This window comes from Epinephelus lanceolatus, chromosome 7 (genome assembly GCF_041903045.1).
Source record: "Epinephelus lanceolatus isolate andai-2023 chromosome 7, ASM4190304v1, whole genome shotgun sequence".
NCBI lineage: Eukaryota > Metazoa > Chordata > Actinopteri > Perciformes > Serranidae > Epinephelus > Epinephelus lanceolatus.
Window position 1 is genome coordinate 29,203,476 of NC_135740.1, and position 20,388 is coordinate 29,223,863.

At 42.6% G+C, this 20,388-nt stretch overlaps 1 protein-coding gene across 8 annotated transcripts in view; it reads left to right on the forward strand.

The window, feature by feature from the left end:
* Positions 1-20,388, forward strand: part of atp11c (ATPase phospholipid transporting 11C (ATP11C blood group)) — a 59,649-nt gene that overhangs the window by 24,951 nt on the left and 14,310 nt on the right. For all 8 annotated transcript variants that reach the window (XM_078169410.1, XM_078169407.1, XM_078169409.1 and 5 more), the window contains exons 3-14: positions 778-867; positions 7,843-7,923; positions 9,073-9,180; positions 11,784-11,912; positions 13,312-13,400; positions 14,468-14,518; positions 14,947-15,011; positions 15,100-15,181; positions 15,263-15,413; positions 16,631-16,828; positions 17,299-17,469; positions 17,851-18,062. In XM_078169410.1, the coding sequence (XP_078025536.1) occupies positions 778-867; positions 7,843-7,923; positions 9,073-9,180; positions 11,784-11,912; positions 13,312-13,400; positions 14,468-14,518; positions 14,947-15,011; positions 15,100-15,181; positions 15,263-15,413; positions 16,631-16,828; positions 17,299-17,469; positions 17,851-18,062 (1,427 nt within the window). The remainder of the gene's footprint in view (positions 1-777; positions 868-7,842; positions 7,924-9,072; positions 9,181-11,783; positions 11,913-13,311; positions 13,401-14,467; positions 14,519-14,946; positions 15,012-15,099; positions 15,182-15,262; positions 15,414-16,630; positions 16,829-17,298; positions 17,470-17,850; positions 18,063-20,388) is intronic.

Sequence of the window (20,388 nt, forward strand, 5' to 3'; positions counted from 1 at the left end):
TCTCTTGCTCTGGTTGCTACTGCACCACCACCCTCGCCGCTGCTGCCGCCACCCCCCTTTTCTCATTACTTTCACTCTCTTTTCTCACTGGCAAAATGAGATGGGCCATTCTGCTGCCGCTGCATTTCAACACTATCCCCATGCAGACATCCCCCTTCATAAACAGTGCTTTATTGCTGTTTCTGTGCGGGTGTGTGTGTGCGCGCACGTGCATGTATTTGTGTTTTTTACCCTCGTACTTTGTTGTGTGGCACCGTGTTACCAGCAGGGTATTGTCGAGCCGTCTCTCAGGGATTTAAAGCAGATAAAAGTGTCGCTTCAGCCCCGATGGCATCAGCAGTCACGGCCACTTAAAAAAGAACAAAACGCCCAGATGCAGTCACCAACCTGATAAGTTCATCGGCTCTGCATTCAAGGGTAGCCAAATTAAGGAGATAAATCTCTAATCTGAATCAATAGAATACCTGTGGTCCCCCAAGGGTCGACTCCTTAGGCAGTACAAAGAACAGAGACTCGGAGCTATTGAAGTTGCCTCTCCTCTCCCCCCTCCCCAGCACAGGCTGAAAGCACATATGCAAGACTCTGTGAATATTGAATGCCTCTAATCTCTCTCCCCTTGCCAAGCCTTTCTTTAACCTCCCTAAGTTCTGTTGAAAAACATCATGGCTGAATGGGAAAATTATGCAGAAAAGAGCAGTAAAAAGCGAGCCATGAACTCTAACACCCATTTTATTTTTCTGTGACTTAACATGCATGTTTTTCTTTTTCCTCCCACAGTATACAGTTTGGAACTTTCTACCAAAGAACCTGTTTGAACAGTTTAGAAGAATTGCCAATTTCTACTTCCTTATCATCTTCCTGGTGCAGGTGAGGACAAGCTTTGTCAGTGTGTCAACCCAAACACAGATAAGGGTTTGTTTATTTATGTTAAATAATGACTTCATGGTTTCTGTTTGTGACTGTGGTGTTGTGTCCTGAGGGCCTGCACGTACACACATGCTTTCTCATTTAACATATGAAGTGGGTTTAAGCCTGTTGATGATCAATCTCAGTGAGTTAATGTGTCCCATTCAACTTGGCTTTAAAACCTGTGTTAAACAGACCTGTACAGTGTGTATGTATCCTGTGAGAAACTTCTGTGAGAGTGTGAGAGAGTGTGTCCATTTGCATGTGGACATGACAGGTGTGACACAGATACTAGATGTGTGAACTGTACAGGATGTTTGAAACAGGTGTGCAGTCATAGCTGGTGTCAAAATTGCTAAAGCTTCCCTGAGGGCATGACCACTGTGCATGCATGTGTGTCAATGTTTTTTTAAAAGGTTTTAAGAATAGATATATTCCTTGACCTGTGTCACACACATCATTTAATATTCTGCAGTCCTGAGTGCAGAATATACCACATACATATGCACTGTAGTACGCGTAAAATTTGAGCTGCGCGCGTAATTCTCAGCTCTACATGCAGCAGTACACGTAACCTGTACTGTCAACTCACGCATTTGTTGACCACAGGTGACATTTTTCTCATGCTCTCACACCACATGTCCATTTTGTTATGCAGCAAAACAGAAATTAATAACTGATTTAATTATGCAGCTTAAAGAAGACACTAACAGCGCACGCACAAACAAGCAGCAGCAGCACCGAAATACACTGCAATCAAGCCAGTTGTGGCCGCGCTGTGGTGAGGTTAGTTATGAGCTGGGTATTTGACAGACATACACTCCTGACCCAGTGGCGCCTTCTTACTCAGTGTCACCCGATGTTGGTGGGAGGAGGACAGCTAGCTTGCTTCTCAGCCCTCTGTTTGACTGCTGGGGGCTCATCAATGTATTACTTTTTAAATGACACAAAACCACTGTTATTTTGAAAACCTTTCCTTGCCAATATTAGTGAAAATTATTATTAAAATTTTTTACTAAATTGGTGTCATATAGGAAACTTATTTTTATTATTGATGTCTTGCTAATTTATTTTACATAAATAATTTTAAAAGAAAATAATGGCAGTTTTTTCAGTAACTTCCATGTTATATGTCCCAGCGACACAAATTAAATATCAAAATGTATCACTACACAGGACAAACCTCCTCATGTGGGATTTCAGTGCTTGATTTTATGAAAAAAAAAAAAATCATTTTTTTTTCAATATCAATAATCAATCTGTCACATCTAGTCTAATTCATATTCAAACAGAATTTAAAGGTGTTTTAATCATGAGAAGTTAGTGATCTAAGTTTAGAGGTCTATTCTGTTAGAATTATTGTATTAATATAACAAATATCTAAATAAAATAAAACGTTTTCATATTAAGTTTGCTGAGAATCTTCTCAAAATGTACCTATGACCATGCAACATTTAAAATAGTTTCACCACACGACTGCAATTTAGGCTGGATCTGTTTGCGGCTGTGGCAGAAGTGCCAGGACAAAAACACCAAATGGTGCATATTGGTGTGAGTAAAAATACAACAACAAAATGACAAGTGTAATTTTTAAAGTTATATGGACTAGTGCATGTACAGAGAAAGTATTTTGAGCCCTGATACACACATACACACACGTGCATATTCACAAATGTACATTAATCCCACCTACGTTGTTTTTAGACTAATACATTTGAATTTTGAATTGAAAAGGTAGGCTACAATGTCAAAGGTCCATCTTTCTAAAGAAGTATCCATTAGATTGCAGGCTAGATTTTTGCATGTCACATCTAACGTTTGCTTCCATTGCACCAGAGTTGTGAGATCATGTGTGAGCGTAATACTGGATTTTGAAGGGCTGTCAGTAGGAGGACTCGGGAGCATGTCGATTTTATTTTTATCCGACATGTCGGTAGGGAAATTCCATAAATCTGTATTTGAGACAGTTTTTATTTTAGCTTCCGCTCTCTCCCAAAAAGTCACATGCAGTAATTTTGGGCAATCCCAAAATAGAAGTATGCTTTGAATTGCATATATATTTTATTGTAAATGCTTTTGTTATTCTCTGAAAAGAAAAGACTTATTTTACCAGATTTTTTTTTCCATGTCTGCCATTGTTAGCTTGTGTTGTGTGTGAGCAGCCCTGTCCTCATGAGTGGAAACTGTGAGCTGGCCAGCAGCACTGGCTAACACGCTCTGACTGGCATCTGTATTCCCCTGCTCTGTGCTCTTATCTGACCTCTTCTCTCCTCTTTGGGACGTGGCACTGGTTGATGGTGTAGGGAACAAAAAACAAAAGATTTAGTTCTTACATCTGCACTTGCTCTTCTCTCATCTCAGTCTCTCTCTGTCCTTTTTTCTGATCCACGGAGATGGAAACTAACCTCTCTGCTTTTAGCAGTAAGCTAAACTATGGCGGCAAACAGCCCTCTAGTGTAAACAGGTGCCGGTGTTAGGTCTGCACAAGAGGGATGTGCTCTATCTAGTCCGCATGCTGACTAAATGAGCTCACAGTGACTGCCTCCAGAAGCCCAGCACTGCACTAAACTGAGAAGTATCTGCTGTCGCCAAGTAATTCCATCATTCTTAAGTCAATAGCAGATCAACTGCAGTGTTTATTTTTCCCCCGGTTCTTGTTTCCTCCTGTATTTACAGTGGACGCTCAGTTGACAGCCTTTATTTTCCAGTTTGTCTGGTTTAACTTGGTGATCCTCGGCTAATTCATGAAGGTGCTGGATTTTGGACAGTTGTGAGCTAACGTGTGAAATTATCATGAGCTAATGCGGTACACTTATGTGGGAGTAAACCGCCAAGCATGTTTGCAACACTCCCACAAACGCGAGGATTATCGGTGTGTGATGTGTGCAGCGTAGACTGTCTGTTTGTGTGTGAATACATTGTATGTATGTGCGTGTGTGTGCTTGTGCACGTTGATGTATGACTCAGTGGGTGTCCGGGGTTTGCTGACGGTGTTTACCCAAGCTGCAGCGTGGTTGGCGTTTCTCCACTAATCCAGCCTCTCTTGAGGGGCTCCTTATCCCAACCACTCAGTTTTTCCCATGCAGCCTGCTATTATATCAGAGCGTGAGGATGAGAGGGAAACAGGTACACAGGCTCCGTGTGTACTCATTTTACACTCGCATCTTCGCAGACAGAAATAAACCTTCTCACTTCCCCTGAGAGGCTTCATGCAAATGCTCTACCAACCGCCAAATGTCACGCGTCCTCCGATTCCATCCTACCCTCGTTTTGTCTCGCCCTTTGTCATTTGGTCTCTTTCCTTCTGTCGTTCTTTCTCTCTTCCTCTCTTTGATTCCACCCATCTCTCCGCAGCGCTGCACTGCTGACGTCAGCAGCCAGGAAGCCCTCTGTACTTCTGAGTGCCACAAATAGACACAGGCTGATAAAAAAGCACCACTCTGCTATAAATAGCCCTGCATGTCTTTGCTTGAATTTGATCGAATGGGAATAGAGTGCAGTGAGAGAGTGAGATAGAAAGCGATGAGACGAGGAGGAGAGAGTGGGGGGGCGGCGAGAGGGCAAAGGGGAAGGAGGACGCGGGGGCCCACAGCGCTGCCCTGGAACCCCGGGGATCTGCTGTCTGTCGCTCACTCTGACACACTTCCCGGCTCAGATGAAGGGCTTTGTGCTGCTCCGCTCTGCAGCTCTGATATCACACCAGCACATCAGCAGCAGCACACAGTTCACTCCTATTGCTGAGATGTTTTGGCTTTGCGTTTGGTGCAGAGGAGGAAAGGTATTCGGCCATCTGGAAATTTGGTGGGGATTGTTGTGAATCAGCGTGGATAAACTGTGAAAGACACGCTCGGGGAGAATTGTGCACTGTTTGGCAGGAGTACAGTAGCTGAAGGTTTTGTGTAGGTTTTAGTTTTCTCAGGAGGTTGCTGTAGCAGTATTTTTTCAAGAATGATACTATTGACGCATTAAAGGGCAGTTTTCACCCTCACCCTGTTCAGAAATGATGGCTGTCCTTGATACAGTTCTGTGAAGCTTGTCAAGTCTGATTTCACACGATATTTTAGTGTCAGATCGAAGATTTGGTTGGGTTTTTTTTTAGAATCACTGTTTATGTACTGATACTAAAAAAGACACCGCCATCATTTATCTCTTTTTATAGTCCTTTGCTGAACAGTTGCCATCAAAATTGCCATAGAAGTATCAAAGATAAATAAAAATCAAACAACATTTACGCCGAGAGTTTGCTCTGTAAAGTGTTCTCTCTGTGCCGTGGTCACCCTTTGTCAGGTTTGGGCCATCTGGCTGCTGCATTAGAGGGACATGATGTCCTCAGTCCTCCTGCAGGTGCCTTTTTTTCGCTTTCTGTGATCAGTCAACCTTCAATCCAGCCATGGAAATAGGCAGAAATAAAGTGCTCCATCACCTTTTTCCAATGTTCATCACACCAGTGGGAAGTGTTCTCCTTTGAGGATCTGGTCATGCCAAACAGTGGCGAGCTGACTGACCAGGGTAAACCTCGAGGCAGTCAATAATCCACTGGCTACATAGCCTATGGCAATATTCAAGGTGTAATGAGTCTTTAACACAGAGGCCCTTATACAATGCTCATGCACACATACACTGCTCTTTTGAAGCACTCTCACCTCTGGCTCTCTACACCTGAGGCTACTGCGGCAGAATACTTTTTGCTTCTGTCTCACCGGAATCGCCAACCACTACAAATATAATGCAGACTCTCCTCTGAATCTGCACTCCTCCAAATGGTCGATGTGCACTAGTCCATCTCTGCCTTGTAATTGATTTATCCTCCAGTTAATTGTAATCACAGTAAAACTCTGGTGAGATACTAACTCCCTGCCCTTGTACTTTCTGTGAGTGTATATGCGAGCGAGCGGGTGTGTTTGCATGGTTACAGAGTGTGTCTGTGTGACACCAGAGACTGCTTCAAAAACGCATCTCCTGCTCTTCCTTGAGCTGATGTCTATCTGACAGCTTGTAATGCTCCTGGTCAGAATACCAATGAGCTGGATGTGTTGTGTCTGTGCGTGCTGGAATACACACTTCGGCTCAGGGGGAGACCAGCCTGCTTTCTGCAGGATCAGAAATGCCAGGATAAATCCATCTTATGATGGTTTTAAGGAACACAGAAAACACACAAGGCCATTTGTGTGCTGGGGCTTTAGCTGGGAGCCTTGGTCAGGTGCTGCTCCTAAACTGGTTGTTTGGGATTACCTGATCAGTGGGGCCACATTTAAGCTCCTTTCCCACTGCACAAAAAACACTAAAGGCTAGTTCACATTACATGATTTTCACCCCGATTTTGCGTCGCGGAGACTGTCGTAATCTGTTGAGTGTTCATACCTGGCGATGTGTGTTTCTGTCATTGGGAGTCTCGCCAACTGCGTTACGACCTGTGTGTGCACACCACAAGATTTCTCCACCGAGCCCTCGCTGACAGAGCCCAGATAACGCGGTGACGTCACCAAACTTGGAGACGACACATTGTAAAGGCATGGATATTCTCCCCAGTGTTGAATCAGATCTGCCTCCAGGGCCTGGATCCAAACACAACGTGCTCCCCGTGATCCTGTGGACGCCGCCATTGTTGTTGTTGCTTGCTGGCTGGTCAGTCTTGCCAGATCTTGGCAGAGAAACAAGCAACCAGGTCTATGGAAACAAGCCCAAAAGAAGCAACTAGACCTGGCAACCCTGCGGCTTGTCCTCCTCACATTTCTTCCGTCCTCCTGCGTGCTGATGTGGGACGTATCCCGCCTCTCATTGGCTGATGCTCTTTGTCAGTCGTGTCACACTTCTCTAGTTTTATAGCATGCCATATATCTGGTCCCAGTCGCAGAGGAGGGGGCGACTTGCTCATAGGCTTGTTCACACATGAGGACTCGTCGTGGCAGACTATCTGCCGACTCACCTCCGACCCAGTGTGGCTCCCAAGATCCTCTGCGATGTCAAAATCGCGGTGAAAATCATGTATTGTGAACTAGGCTTAAGACCCACTAATATCTGGCTTTTGTTTTTAATGGTAAAAGTTGCAATTGGCATTCACTCCTGGGATGAATGACTTTGCAGTAGTCACAGGTATTTATCAGCTTCGATTGGCAGTTACGGAAATACAACACCTGGATAGATGTGCTAATTTTAGCCTATTTGCTGGCGTGATGCAATGATGGGTCGCCACCAAATACCTTCCATCTTCATCCAAGCAGCGCTCAAACATCTTTCATGGTTTAGTTGGCACTGAGATTGAAAGGGAGACTGCTTAAGTAAAGAGAAGTGTAACATTGTCACTGGCCTCCATGCTGCTTTCTACTGTCTACTACCTTTTTTCCAGTTTGACTTCAGAAATGCATACTCATCTTTGGTCTACTGGCAGTTGTAAAGTAGTCTGTCACCTGTGTTTAGTAAGTTTTCCTGCGTTTTAAACCCCCCCCCCCACACACAAGCTGATTTTGGTGGGAAAAAAAGGTGTTATTCTCATTACACACAAAAATAGAATGCATACACACATACCCATCCCTTATGCACAGCCCGGGCAGGTAAGGTGAGTCCAACAAAGCTTTGTGTTGGCCCTCTCTCATGCCTTGGCAGAGTCACAGAAGTGTTGGCATGCCTGCAGATTAAGCACTCTGCCCCTGGCCCGCTTGATTAAAAGTTCTGGTCCAGAACCTCCCTCGCTCCTTTCCAAAATGTAAATGTCTCCCCTGTGTTTCCTACTGATGAACTAAATTTAGGGAATAGTAGAACCGCCTCACAGCAACAGACTACACCCTGCATTTAGAGTGCTTACCCCTTCTTCTGTACCGTTCCCACACAGTCCTCACTCTGTAACCACAAACACACGTGCTGCAGTGAGATTTGAAGTGATGTATATGTGTATTGTTGAGTGTAATCGTTACATTTGTCTTTATTTTTCCTCAATAGGTGATAGTGGACACCCCCACCAGCCCAGTCACCAGTGGCCTACCCTTATTTTTTGTGATTACAGTAACCGCTATCAAGCAGGTAAGCCTAATGAGGCAGATGAGTATTGATGATAATGGATGTTTTATATTGATTTCTTCTGCCATGTCCTCATTTCCTCATATTGTCCCTCACTGCATTATACCCTATCCCCCCCTCTCTATATAACATAATAACTCCCCCCTGCCTTCATAACTCCCTTGCTGTGATTTTTGTATAAAGTACGTGACTAATGCTCTCTTGGGTTTTGTATTAATGTGCTCTGCTGGTGAATTCTGATTGGGGAGAAGATGAAATGGGCTCTCGGGGAATGCGTGTGAGAGAGAAAGAGAGCGAGTCTATTACAGAGATACAAATTATCAAGGGGAGGGTCTGTTTCTTTGACTCTGTTGCTTCCATGTCCCAGCTTTAGATGTATTGTTCTAGGATTGGCTTTTTAGCCGGTCTACTGCTGGGGCTTTGAAATGCATAATAGTGGGTGGACTTCCCTCCGAAAATATATGGGACGCGCTGATAGCGCTGGGCCGCCTTCAGCCAGGCTTTGAAGTGGGACACCAAGGCGGTCTGCCCGACTCTATTAGTCAGGGTTAGGTGAACTGTATAGTTCAAGTGACCATCCGTGGAATGCCTCCCCTCCCTCTCCCCCTCTCTCCCCCTTTCATCCACCTGGCATCATTTCTCCGCATCACTCAACCAGACTTTCTCTCTCCTCCTATCACCTTTCCCGGTAATCCCGCTTTCTGGCTCGGGCTCCGCCTTGGCACACACTCTGGTTCCCCCCTCTCTCCCCTCTGCATCTCTGCACCATCTCCTCTATCTCCATCACTATCTTAAAGTACTTGTGAAGTCTACACTAGGCTTTGTGCCTTATGCTGCTGCAGCCCCAGGAATTATTATTTTTCCCCGACTCAGTATTATTTCATGGCATACTGTTCCAATGCACTGCTGGACAATTGCTATCCCATTCTGCTGCAGGCACTCTTTCCTACATAATGATGAGATACTAAATGTTAAGATTGTATTGTATGCACTGATATTTCTTTGTGTCTTAAACTCTTCCTTGTAATTGGTGAGAGATCCTGTCAAACTTGCAGTGCTGATATCAATGTCCTGTCCCTCAGAGACAAAGTTTTGTCCTTTTTGTTGTACTAAGCAAATAATGCAGTTCTGATTTTTGATATGTTGCCGTAGGGCTATGAAGACTGGCTACGACACAAGGCTGACAATGAGGTGAATAAGTACCCAGTGACAGTGCTAGAGCAAGACCAGAGGATACGGAAGGAGAGCGAGAAGATCAAGGTAGCAGCCACATCCGTCGGAATAAATATTTCCTTAAAGACGGGGCCAGGAAAGAGCTGCTGGCAGCTTGGCGTGACTGTGTTTGGAATTTTGTGCACAGGGGCGAAACATGCTCTGTATGCTCCACTGATTAGATGTTCAAACATGGGTGTGATGCTTAATAATGTGTCCAGGGTGGTTTGTGCAGGTTATTTCTTCAATGTGTTCTTATCTGTTTATTTAGGTATCAGTATTTTTCAAACATTAATGGATGTTCAAGGGTTATTGTGCATTAAAGGGACAGTTCACCCCAAATCAAAAATACATATTTTTCCTCTTACCTGCTGTTTATCAATCAGGATTATTTTGGTGTGAGTTGCAAGTGTTGGATATATTGGCTGTAGAGATGTCTGCCTTCTCTCTAATGAAATAAAACTTGATGGCACTTGACCTGTGGTGCTCAAAGTGCCAAAAAAATACATTTGAGAAACTCAACAGCAATGTCTAGAAATCATGACCTGACTCAAGATAATCCACAGACCTTGTTGTGAGCAGTTTCATTCAGGAACTATTTTCTTTCAACCAAATCACTGCGCAGAAGGAAGAATGCATCTACTCATGCATGAGAGGCTTGTGACAGCACGAGATGTAAATATTAATGGCGTCCTCTTCGGCTGAGCTGTAACGTTAGCTAGCTCAGTGGTGCTAGGCGAGTTAGCAGTAGATGCAGGCTTTCTTCGATGAAAAGGACACGCCTTCTCGGAAATGCGCGCTCCCCCTTTTCTCATCTGCAAGGAAATAAACACACAGAGAGCTTGAAAATGGATGCCGAGAGATTAAACTCCGTTTTATCAAACGTGTGCTCATCCATGAAGAAAATATTTTTTCCAGCAGATGTCTTAGTTACAACATGATTGAGCTAACTGGAGTAGTTTCATGTCGTATCCGACAACGGGAGGCTTTTAACAGATGACGTCCTGATGTTAGCTTTGCTACTAGTGTTAGCTGTCCCTGTCAGCTGCAGCCACTGATGCTTTCTAGACATCGTGATTTCCCAAAACTGAATAAATACCACACATAGCAACACAAAACTGCTTTGCTAGCTCAGTCATGTTGTAACTAAGATATCCGCTGGAAAAAATAATTTTTTTCACGGACCGTTATTACCTATTACAGACACTGCTAATGGCTAAGAAATAGTAATGTTTGTTCAAACATTGTGTTTACAGACTTTACAAACATTGGATTAGTCTAAACGGTGATACAGTGATGTGAAAAATGTGATATTATATATATATATATATATATATATATATATATATATATATATATATATATATATATATATATATATATATATATATATATACACATATATACATACATACATATACATATATATATATATATATATATATATATATATATATATATACATACATACATATATAGCTAAAAGCTCTGCTGGTTTTCTGCCCGGAAGTATTTGTAAACAACAAGGCGATTCCCTCTATAGTCCGGCCGGATGGCTGAGCCAATTTGTACCGCTACACTTATTTCTAGTGGGACTATGTTTACAATCACAAGAGTTCAGCGAGTCACCGAAGGACCGCCCTGCAGATTTACTATTGGTTCTGCAACGTAGGGAGTTTTTTTAAACTCTGAAATTGTATCCGCCCATCTAAACACAAAATCAGGGAGAAAGTCATCAGTCTTTAGTTAAGCAAAGCGTCTCAAGACTGATTTGTGAGTCTATCCTAAAGGGAACTGCTTACATCAAGGTCTATGGATTATCTTGAGTAAGTGGGTCATGATTTCTGGAAAGAGACAATCCTACTGAGTTTTTCAAATGTATTTTTGGTGCTTTGAGCACCACAAGCTGAGTGACATCTAATTCCATTGTATCTGAAAGAAGGCAGACAGCTCTACGGCCGATATCTCTGACACTAGGCATCTCTCATCAAAACAATCTAGACTGATAAATTGCTCTACAGTTAAGAAGAAAAATATGCATTTTTGATTTTGGGGTGGACTGTCCCTTTAATCAACAATTTTCAGTATTTAAAGTGAACCAAATGACTTCTGATGCTGTGAACGGGCTGCTAGTGCTGCTGACACCACTGAGAGTCATCGTCCAGCTGTCAAAACCTAAACAGTGTTGCTTTGTGTAAAACTTTGGACAGCTGCTCCCAGCACAGGAGCTCACATAAGTTCACCAAAGGCCACCTCCTAGTGCTAAAGGGACTCAAGCTAAAATAAACATTTAGCAAGCCAAAGAGACACATTTTCTGTCAGTAGCCAGCTCACCAAACCAGAGCGATGAGTGATTATTGACCAGTGGTCGGACAGAGGACTCTGCGGGCGTGATCATGTTACTCTGTTTATGCTTTATCTTTGAGAAGGCAGTTGCTTGCTAACAAATAAACCACAACAACTTGAAAGAGAATTGGCAGTGATGTAAGTTTATTTTGGAGTCGTCCTGCTCCCCATTGGTTACATTACTTAAATCTGTGGTTGTTTAAACTTCTGTCACTCATCTTGTGCCAAATCCGACCAAAGAAGAAGGAGAAAGCAAGCTGTGAAAAGTGTTTACAAGTGGTGTTTGGTTATGTTTCTTTGATCAGGTTGGAGACGTTGTGGAGGTGGAGGAAGACGAGACCTTTCCCTGTGATTTAATATTGCTGCAGTCTAGTCGAGACGATGACACGTGTTTTGTTACCACAGCAAGTCTGGATGGAGAGTCCAACCATAAAGTAAGACGGGTCACTCTGCTGTCATTTTTCCATAGCAGAATGGTTCGGTTGTAGTTTTATTATTAGTTATAGTTGTTATGTTTTTATTGGATTAGGAGAAGGGAAGTGGGTATAGAGGAGCATATTTGTATCTTATATTAATTGTTCAGTTCTTATAATTAATAGCAGGGGTGTAGTGCTGCCAGAGCACATCTGAACAGCAGCACTTTTTTCTCCAAGTGAGAAAATACAATATTGGCAGTTCGCATAAGCTGGTAGAAATTCTTAGCCTATACATTTTTTAGAGGCTTCATCCAATCATTACTAAGAGGCCATTTACACGTTGCCGGCTATTTTTATAAACGGACATTTCACCATCTCCGTTTTCAAAAAGATCTTCGTTTACACTTACCCTTGTATATATACACAAGAGCATGCCAAACCTGTAGGTGGCAGTGTAACGAGAAGCTCAAGCCTTCCACGTAGCCATTGTCACCATAGCAACATAGGTCGCACTTTTGACACAGGCACAAGTTCCGGCGCATACTGTGACGTCGACTGCCTATAACTCCGTTTATCTCCGTTTATCTCAGTTTACATGCAAACGCGCAACCGGAGTTTTCCAAAATCTCCACTCTGGCCGGAGTTTTTAGAAAGACTCGTTTTCAGAGGAGAAATCTCCGTTTGCGTGTAAATGAAGGGCACAAACGAAGGAAGATGTCTCCGTTTATCAAAATCACTGTGTACGTGTAAACGGCCTCTAAAGCATATGGCATGCAAGAGAGACAATAAAAACAAATAAAAAGGTTACAGTTGTCATATTGATATTTACGGTGTGCACTGAGTAACAATCAAAGAAAACATTCCACCTTAAAAGTTGCCGGTAGCTGCTGGTGGTCGTCTTGGAGTTGCACAGAGGATTAAATTATTTTTCCTTAGTCAATAGCTGCTGTTTACTAGTAAAAAGATGAAAAGGCAGCAGCAAATCATCCTTTCATTTCATAGTTATAGTTGACTAATGCACAAACTTGTCAACAAAGGAACAGAGGTTACATGACCTTTGAAATGAGCCACACCGTAACTGTGTTCATGCATGTGTATGTGTCATAGATGAGCTGCAGTACTTAAACAAACAGCGCTACACCCCTGATTAATAGGAATTTAAATCTCTTTATAGCACAGTTGTTTTCAAAGATAGTGCAGTTGGAGTTATCAGCTTTGCCCTGAAGAAAGTTCATGTTTCTCTTGTGTGTCATTCCTCAGAAATAGCATGACTTTGTGCCTTTTAATGTCAAATTGTGAGTCACAGTATCTGGGTCACTTTTGTCTCCCTGTTGTCAGGACGGCAAAAATGATCACTTGACCTGAGCCGTCAACGCTCACACTCCTGTCTCTCTCTCTGCCTCTTCCACTTGTCTAGACACACTACACAGTGCCAGACACAGAGAAGGATCTGGAATCTCTCAACGCCACCATTGAGTGTGAACAGCCACAGCCTGACCTTTACAAGTATGCACTTATCATGTGGCCCCAACAGGTTTACACCACAAGCATGCGTTGCCTGTGGTTTGCTGGGCGATGGATTCACTCAATGCCAGTTGAAAATGTCCCGAATGACTAATATTAACATGCAGATTGTCAAGTGGAGAGGCTTTGGCATGCCTTGTTTGTTTTATATTAGGAATGGCAGTAGCAGGCCTGGTGTCTCCAGAAATCTTTGGTCTGCTCAGCACACAGTTGATTCTTATTCACTTGTAGGAATCTCAGCCCAGTCAGCAGACAGCCTTTGACTCCCTCTTGGGACTGGGAGGGCCTGGCTAAATTGTCATTTAGCCAGGCATCAGTTTGGTGTTTGAGACGTGCTAGGGCTAAGTAAGCCACAGCGCCAAATGCTTGCTATCCAGAGTCAATAAAACGACAGCGTGCTGCTGGCCAACCACCAGTAATTAGCTGGCTCCCAAACCTCCGAACCTGAGTACTTACAGCTGTGTAAATGAATGAACTTTGCACAGTTTTGGATTCCTCAAGTTCACATCTACTCCAGTATTAACAGATTGAATTATATATGCAAAATAATTATCAAATGCAATTTTTACATTGTTTTTTTCTTCTTCTCATTTTTGTCTTTTTTAGATGATTTTTAATGTTTTTGTTCAAGACATATATGAGCCTAATTCATTCTGTATCTACAAAAATACCTGCATCAAGTACAAAATAAAATAAAAATTACTGAAAAAATAGGTTGTTATTAGCTGCGATTAGTTAATTAGCTCGATGATGTTAGTGATGAACGACACTAATATCAATACTAGTGATATGCTACTACTGTTATACAGTACATCAGCATATTGATTAGTTTAAACCTGAAAACACTCCTGCAATGAACAAGAAGGCAGCGAAATTACAGTGTCCAAGTTCAGCTTTGTCAGCACATCCCCAATCATTTCCTTTTTTACATTTTTCAAAATTTTTATCACAAGTGAAAACCACAAAATAATCACAGGACAACACCAGAAAGAAAGAACATGAAATACTTTTTACAAATGATTCTGAGTGAGTTTGTCTTTTCGTTCCAGGTTTGTTGGCCGTATGCACATCTACAAAAACGATCAGGAGCCTGCAGTGAGGTGAGAGCACTCACGCACGACCATCTCAGCCCACTTTAAGTGAGAGCAAAATCAAAACACAGTTGCTTAAGCACTCATTTGTTTCCCTTTGCATCACCAACAAATCATTATTCCATTGATCCTTCATTGCGGACAAGCATTAAAATTAAAACAGGCTGGCATGGCTTCAGCCTCTGCTTCCAAAGCACTCCCACAGGCATTTATCATTGACTGCTTTGTAATGGCCATATAAACAAATGCCAATGTCCTTCTCAAGAACACTGGAACCGGTGTAAGCCCAGACTGCAGTCATACTGTGTATTGTCACTGCGTATTTTAGAGTGGATGCCAGCTCGCCTGCCAGGTTTCCATTTAGAGAATAGAGGAGTGTGTGGATTGCACAGCTTCTGTATGACTAAAGTGTTTGATCCGCTGATGTGACTGTGCAGGTCTTTGGGCCCAGAAAACCTCCTGCTGAAAGGGGCAACTTTAAAGAACACCCAGAAAATATGTGGTGAGTCAAATGATATCGACTTTATTACAATAAATTACTTTGATGAAGGTGGCTAAAAATGATAACCCCTCTCCTTTCCTTTCTCAAGGTGTTGCAGTTTACACTGGCATGGAGACAAAGATGGCTCTCAACTACCAGGGCAAGTCACAGAAACGCTCCGCTGTGGAGAAGTAAGTTTAGAGGAAATTATGAAAAGTTAAAATACATGATAAACTTTTGGCACTGATTATTTTGATTTCTCATGTTTCCAGGTCTATCAATGCCTTCCTTCTGGTTTACCTTTGCATACTGGTGAGCAAGGCCCTAGTGTGCACAACACTTAAGTATGTGTGGCAGAGCAAGCCTGGACAGGATGAGCCTTGGTACAACGAGAAAACCCAGAGAGAGAAGGACACCAATCTGGTGAGAGCATATTTTAGCAAACAGCCTGTCCTTGTTGTCAAAGCAATGAACTGTGGGTGTGTGATGGGCCCAAACCAAGCTGTACAGGAAATACCACTGCTGAGAGAAGCAAAGCTAATGGGTCTACATGTAGGTAGCACTGCATCAATTCTCTCTATTACAGAATATGTATTGCAAATGTTTCCGTGGTAAATACTGACACTGAGGGCTTGTAGTTGTAACTTGCGAGGTCGCACTTTGATCGTATTAAAGTGTTTTATAAGCCTTAGCCTCTTCAGATCCACAGTAATAAAATTCCTCTCAGCAAAGTGGCCGCTGCAGACCTACATTGTGACATGGCCCGTTTCATTGGCTGATAACCTTCTGTCTTAGCAAAGAACTGTGAACATTTTAATACAACCTTGTGATGTCCATCATGTTCTTACATCTGTTGTTTGGATAGTCCAGGACTACTGATCTCAGTTTAAGCACATGATGGATGTTACTTACACAGAGTGCAAGATATGATATACATTTAATGTCCCCCTTCATTTAAAAAAAAGAAGGTGTTTATCTTATGTTAATGTCCCCTAAAATGTCTGAACCTGACTATACTGACTTGTACCTGTGCCAAGTTTGTCATGAGAGAGATGTTTTCGCATTCTTATACTGAAGGGGGAGATGTCTATGTACCTCCCTAAAATCTGAGAGTCCTTTGTACGCTGGGCAAGGTAGATTTGGTACGTCACTACGTGGGAAACACATAGAGACAGGGGAACAAACTTTAGCCAACACTAGCGATGAAACCTGAAACTTTAAGCGCAGTCAACAAGAAATGCTGTGTCAGCCTCTGCCAGTTACAAACAACATAAGCAAAGACAAGATGTTAACTACACTTGGATACATCTGCTAGTTGCTGTTTCGGTGCTCAATAGACACCTCATCTGAGGCTGAATCTATTTTCTTCAAGGCTAACGCTAGCCATCTTGTTGCGCACTGCTCTTTCATTGGTCAACCTAGCGCAAGCAGCGCTGCAAAAAGTGAAAACAAGACCTACTGCAAGCAGCGCTGGAGGGCGGAGGCCAGAAGCTCCAGCCCATTTTCAGAGTTCTTTTCTTAAACTAAAATGTGGGAAAACCATTTTAAACAAATTATTAATATTATTATAATATACTTTGAAATGTGTTTTTTGAGGGGGACTTTAAATATATATCTGTGTTCTCATTTTCCCCCAACAGTACCTAAAGATGTTCACCGACTTCCTGTCCTTCATGGTGCTCTTCAACTTCATCATTCCGGTGTCCATGTATGTGACAGTTGAGATGCAGAAGTTTCTGGGATCATTTTTCATCACGTGGGACAAAGACTTCTTTGACCCTGAGATCAAGGAGGGGGCACTGGTCAACACTTCAGACCTCAATGAGGAGCTAGGACAGGTCAGGCAGATGCTCAGAGTTCAATGAATGAATTTAATTGGCAGAAATGTCACTGTGGAATTGCTCTCTGTAAAGTCAACATTCACACACTTGAAATATGAAAAAAAAGAGTAAAAGTACAGTTGAGACATAGGTCAGATTGAGTCCATCAAAACTCTGGCCTCCAGACTGATCTGCACAGCTGCTGTAAAATATGAGCTGCTTATAATAACACCAGATTGGCCGCGCGGTCCTGACTTCTTCTGTTTTTATGGTGCTTCTAACTCAAACAGTGCTGCCATAGATCAGTCACACTTGGTTTGCCAGATGATTACTTCAATTAAAGGTGATGCTTTGTTAAACTGATTAATGCAGTGTAATTCTTTCTGGGAGTAATTGCCTAATCTTATTGTTGGAACCTGTTAAATGGGAAACTGAATCTTTATAGGTTTGGAAGAGTCTGTAATGTATTTTTATCACATGGCCTGCAGGTGGAGTATGTCTTCACAGACAAGACGGGCACCCTCACGCAGAACAACATGGAGTTCATCGAGTGCTGCATTGATGGATTCCAGTACAAGTACCGGGACGCGACCTCAGAGTTGGACGGATTCTGCGTCACAGATGGACCTGTGAACAAAGTGCAGCAGAAAGCTGGCAGGGTGGGTGTTGTGGTGTCCCTCCATCTGCTGTAAAAGTCACACATGCAGCAACATATGGTCATTACATAGCTGGCTGCTCAGAAAGACCCTTCCTAGGTCACCCACATACAATCTCCTTGACATGTCAACATGGACTCAACATGGAGGGGGGAGCAAAGTGGCTGTGTGGTCTTCACATGAGCGCCTGATAACACTTCACAGACCGTTGCCCTTTAACAGGCATGTTGATGAGAAGCTAATTTAGACAAATGGTTATAAAATCAGTGCTTTATCTGAACTCCAGCTACTGTTTATCGCTCCATGCTGGGCTGTAAATTAATGTGAAATACTTTCAACACAATTTACTGCATCGTATCTGACATGTTCATGTTGTGTTTTCAGGAGAGGGAAGAGCTGTTCCTGCGTGCCTTGTGTCTGTGCCACACAGTCCAGGTGAAGGAGTCTACAGAGCAGGGTCAGAGCCAAGGGGATGGACTGATAGACCAGGTGGATGGCTTAGGGGTGGATGGAGAGGTGCTTCACCCACCCCAGGAGCAGAGAGGCTTCATTGCCTCCTCACCTGATGAGGTCGCTCTGGTCAAGGGTGCCATGAGGTAATTTAACTCAATTCAAAACACTTTATTTGTGCTCAGGGGGGCAATTTGCAAATGCATGTAGAGAAGAAAAAAGACACTGGAAAGCTGTGCAAATCAGCTCCTTGCCCACTTGACAAAAAGCCTTCTAACAACCACTTAGATGTGGCTTTTGTCTTTAGTGGCATAGGTTACAATCTGCAATTATTCCCAGGACAAATGACTCTGTAGTAGTCACGAGTATTTCTTGGCTCCAGCTCTGATTGGCAGTAATGACAAAATGACAACTGGGTGGACACAAATTTTCACCTATCTTGTGGCACGATGCAATGGCGCTCCGCCACACATTTTGTCCGTGTCCAACCAAGCAGCACCTAAACATTGTTCCAAATTAGTCAGCACCAAGTTTGAGATAGACTGACTAAGTAACACACAGGAGAAAAGAAGTAATCACTGCAACATTTTCATTGGTCTCCATGATGTTTTCTGCTTTTTACTCACCCTGTTTTTTGGCACAATTCATGACACACCAGTTAAACAGAAAGGCATACCCGTTAACCCATATACACAGCACAGGGTTCTCATTTATAAACATTGCATATGCACAAAACAAGCCCTGAAAGAGGTGTATGCAACTTCCCACACAAAAATTGTGATCTATAAAAAACAGGCTTAATGGGAGAAATTTTGACCCATGCTTACGAACATTTTGGAGACAGGAATTGGCAACACAGATGGTGAGGTGGAAGCCTGATTGTAGAAACTGTTAAATATGTTTTGGTCCACGCCATTTTTGACTTTTGTCTGTACGTACATTTATAGAATGGATCCTACATATTGTTTTATAAATGAGATCCCAGGTCTTGTGGCAACAGGAAGTGAGACTATCACCTATTTTATATTCACAAAAATCTGCATATACATACTAATTTTGTTGGAAGAGGGGAAATCATGACACCAGTATAACACTTAAATACAAAAATAATCTGCACACACCATGATAACTAATAAGCTGCAGACATCATGATACAACACAGTCTCAGAGAAATACATAGAGTGGACAGGAATCCTACAACACCTACACCTAAACAATGTCTATGCAAAGTCTGTGACAAAAGGTCACAGTTTTATTGTGAAACAATCTCAGTTTGATGAGGTTTAGGGGAAGAAAAACACTTGGTTAAGTTTCGAGAACAACAAAAACATTTGGTTATGTTTACGAAATGATTGTGGTTTCGGTTAAAATAACTACGTATGGGAAGTAAGTGACGTAAACTTCCATGCATTGCGTTGTTATTGTAAGTCATATCACGTTTAATAGTTAAGTAAGTAGAAGATGAACTGATCTCTAAAAGGCATGAAGTTAAAGATTAAACAGGCTTTTCAACATTTTAAGCAAGACTAGTGTTATTTTTGTCTCGTACAATTTAAGAGTGAAAAAAAATGAAAGGAGCACCATGCAAAAGTTTGGGCACCCCAAGACATCTGAGCTCTCCTTTACCAGGGTCTCAGACCATGATTAGCTTGTGAGGGCTCTGGCTTGTGGCCAGTTGATGTAAATTTCAAAGCTTTATAAATACTCAGCCTCCTGAAACCTTGTCCCAACAATCAGCAGCCATGGGCCCCTCTAAACAGCTGCCCAGCACTCTGAAAACTAAAATAACTGATGCCCACAAAGCAGGAGAAGGCTATAAGAAAATAGCAAAGTGTTTTCAGGTAGATGTTTCCTCAGTTTGTAATGTAAGAAATGGCAGTTGACAGGAACTTTGGAGGTCAAGTTGAGGTCTGCTCAACCAAGAAAACTTTTTGAGAGAGCTGCTCGTAGGATTGTTACAAAGGCAAATCAAAACCCCTGTTTGACTGCAAAAGACCTGCAGGAAGATTTAGCAGACAGACAGTGGTGGTGCACTGTTTACTGTGCAGCCACACCTGTACAAATATGACCTTCATGGAAGAGTCATCAGAAGAAAACTTCTCCAGCGTTCACACCACAAAATTATGCATCAGAAGTTTGCAAAGGAACATCTAAACAGACCTGATGCCTTTTGGAAACAAGTCCTGTGGGCTAATGAAGTTTGAATAGAACTTTTTGGACGCAGTGAGCAAAGATGTGTTTGGAGAAATAGGATGCAGAATTTCATGAAAAGAACACCTGTCCAACTGGTAAACACGGGGGTGGATCCATCAGGCTTTGGGCTTGTGTTGCAGCCAGTGGCACCGGGAACATTTCACAGGTAGAGGGAAGAATGGAGTCAGTTTAAGTCCAGCAAATTCTGAAAGCAAACATCACACCGTCTCTAAAAAAGATGAGGATGAAGAGAGGATGGCTTCTACAACAGGAAAATGA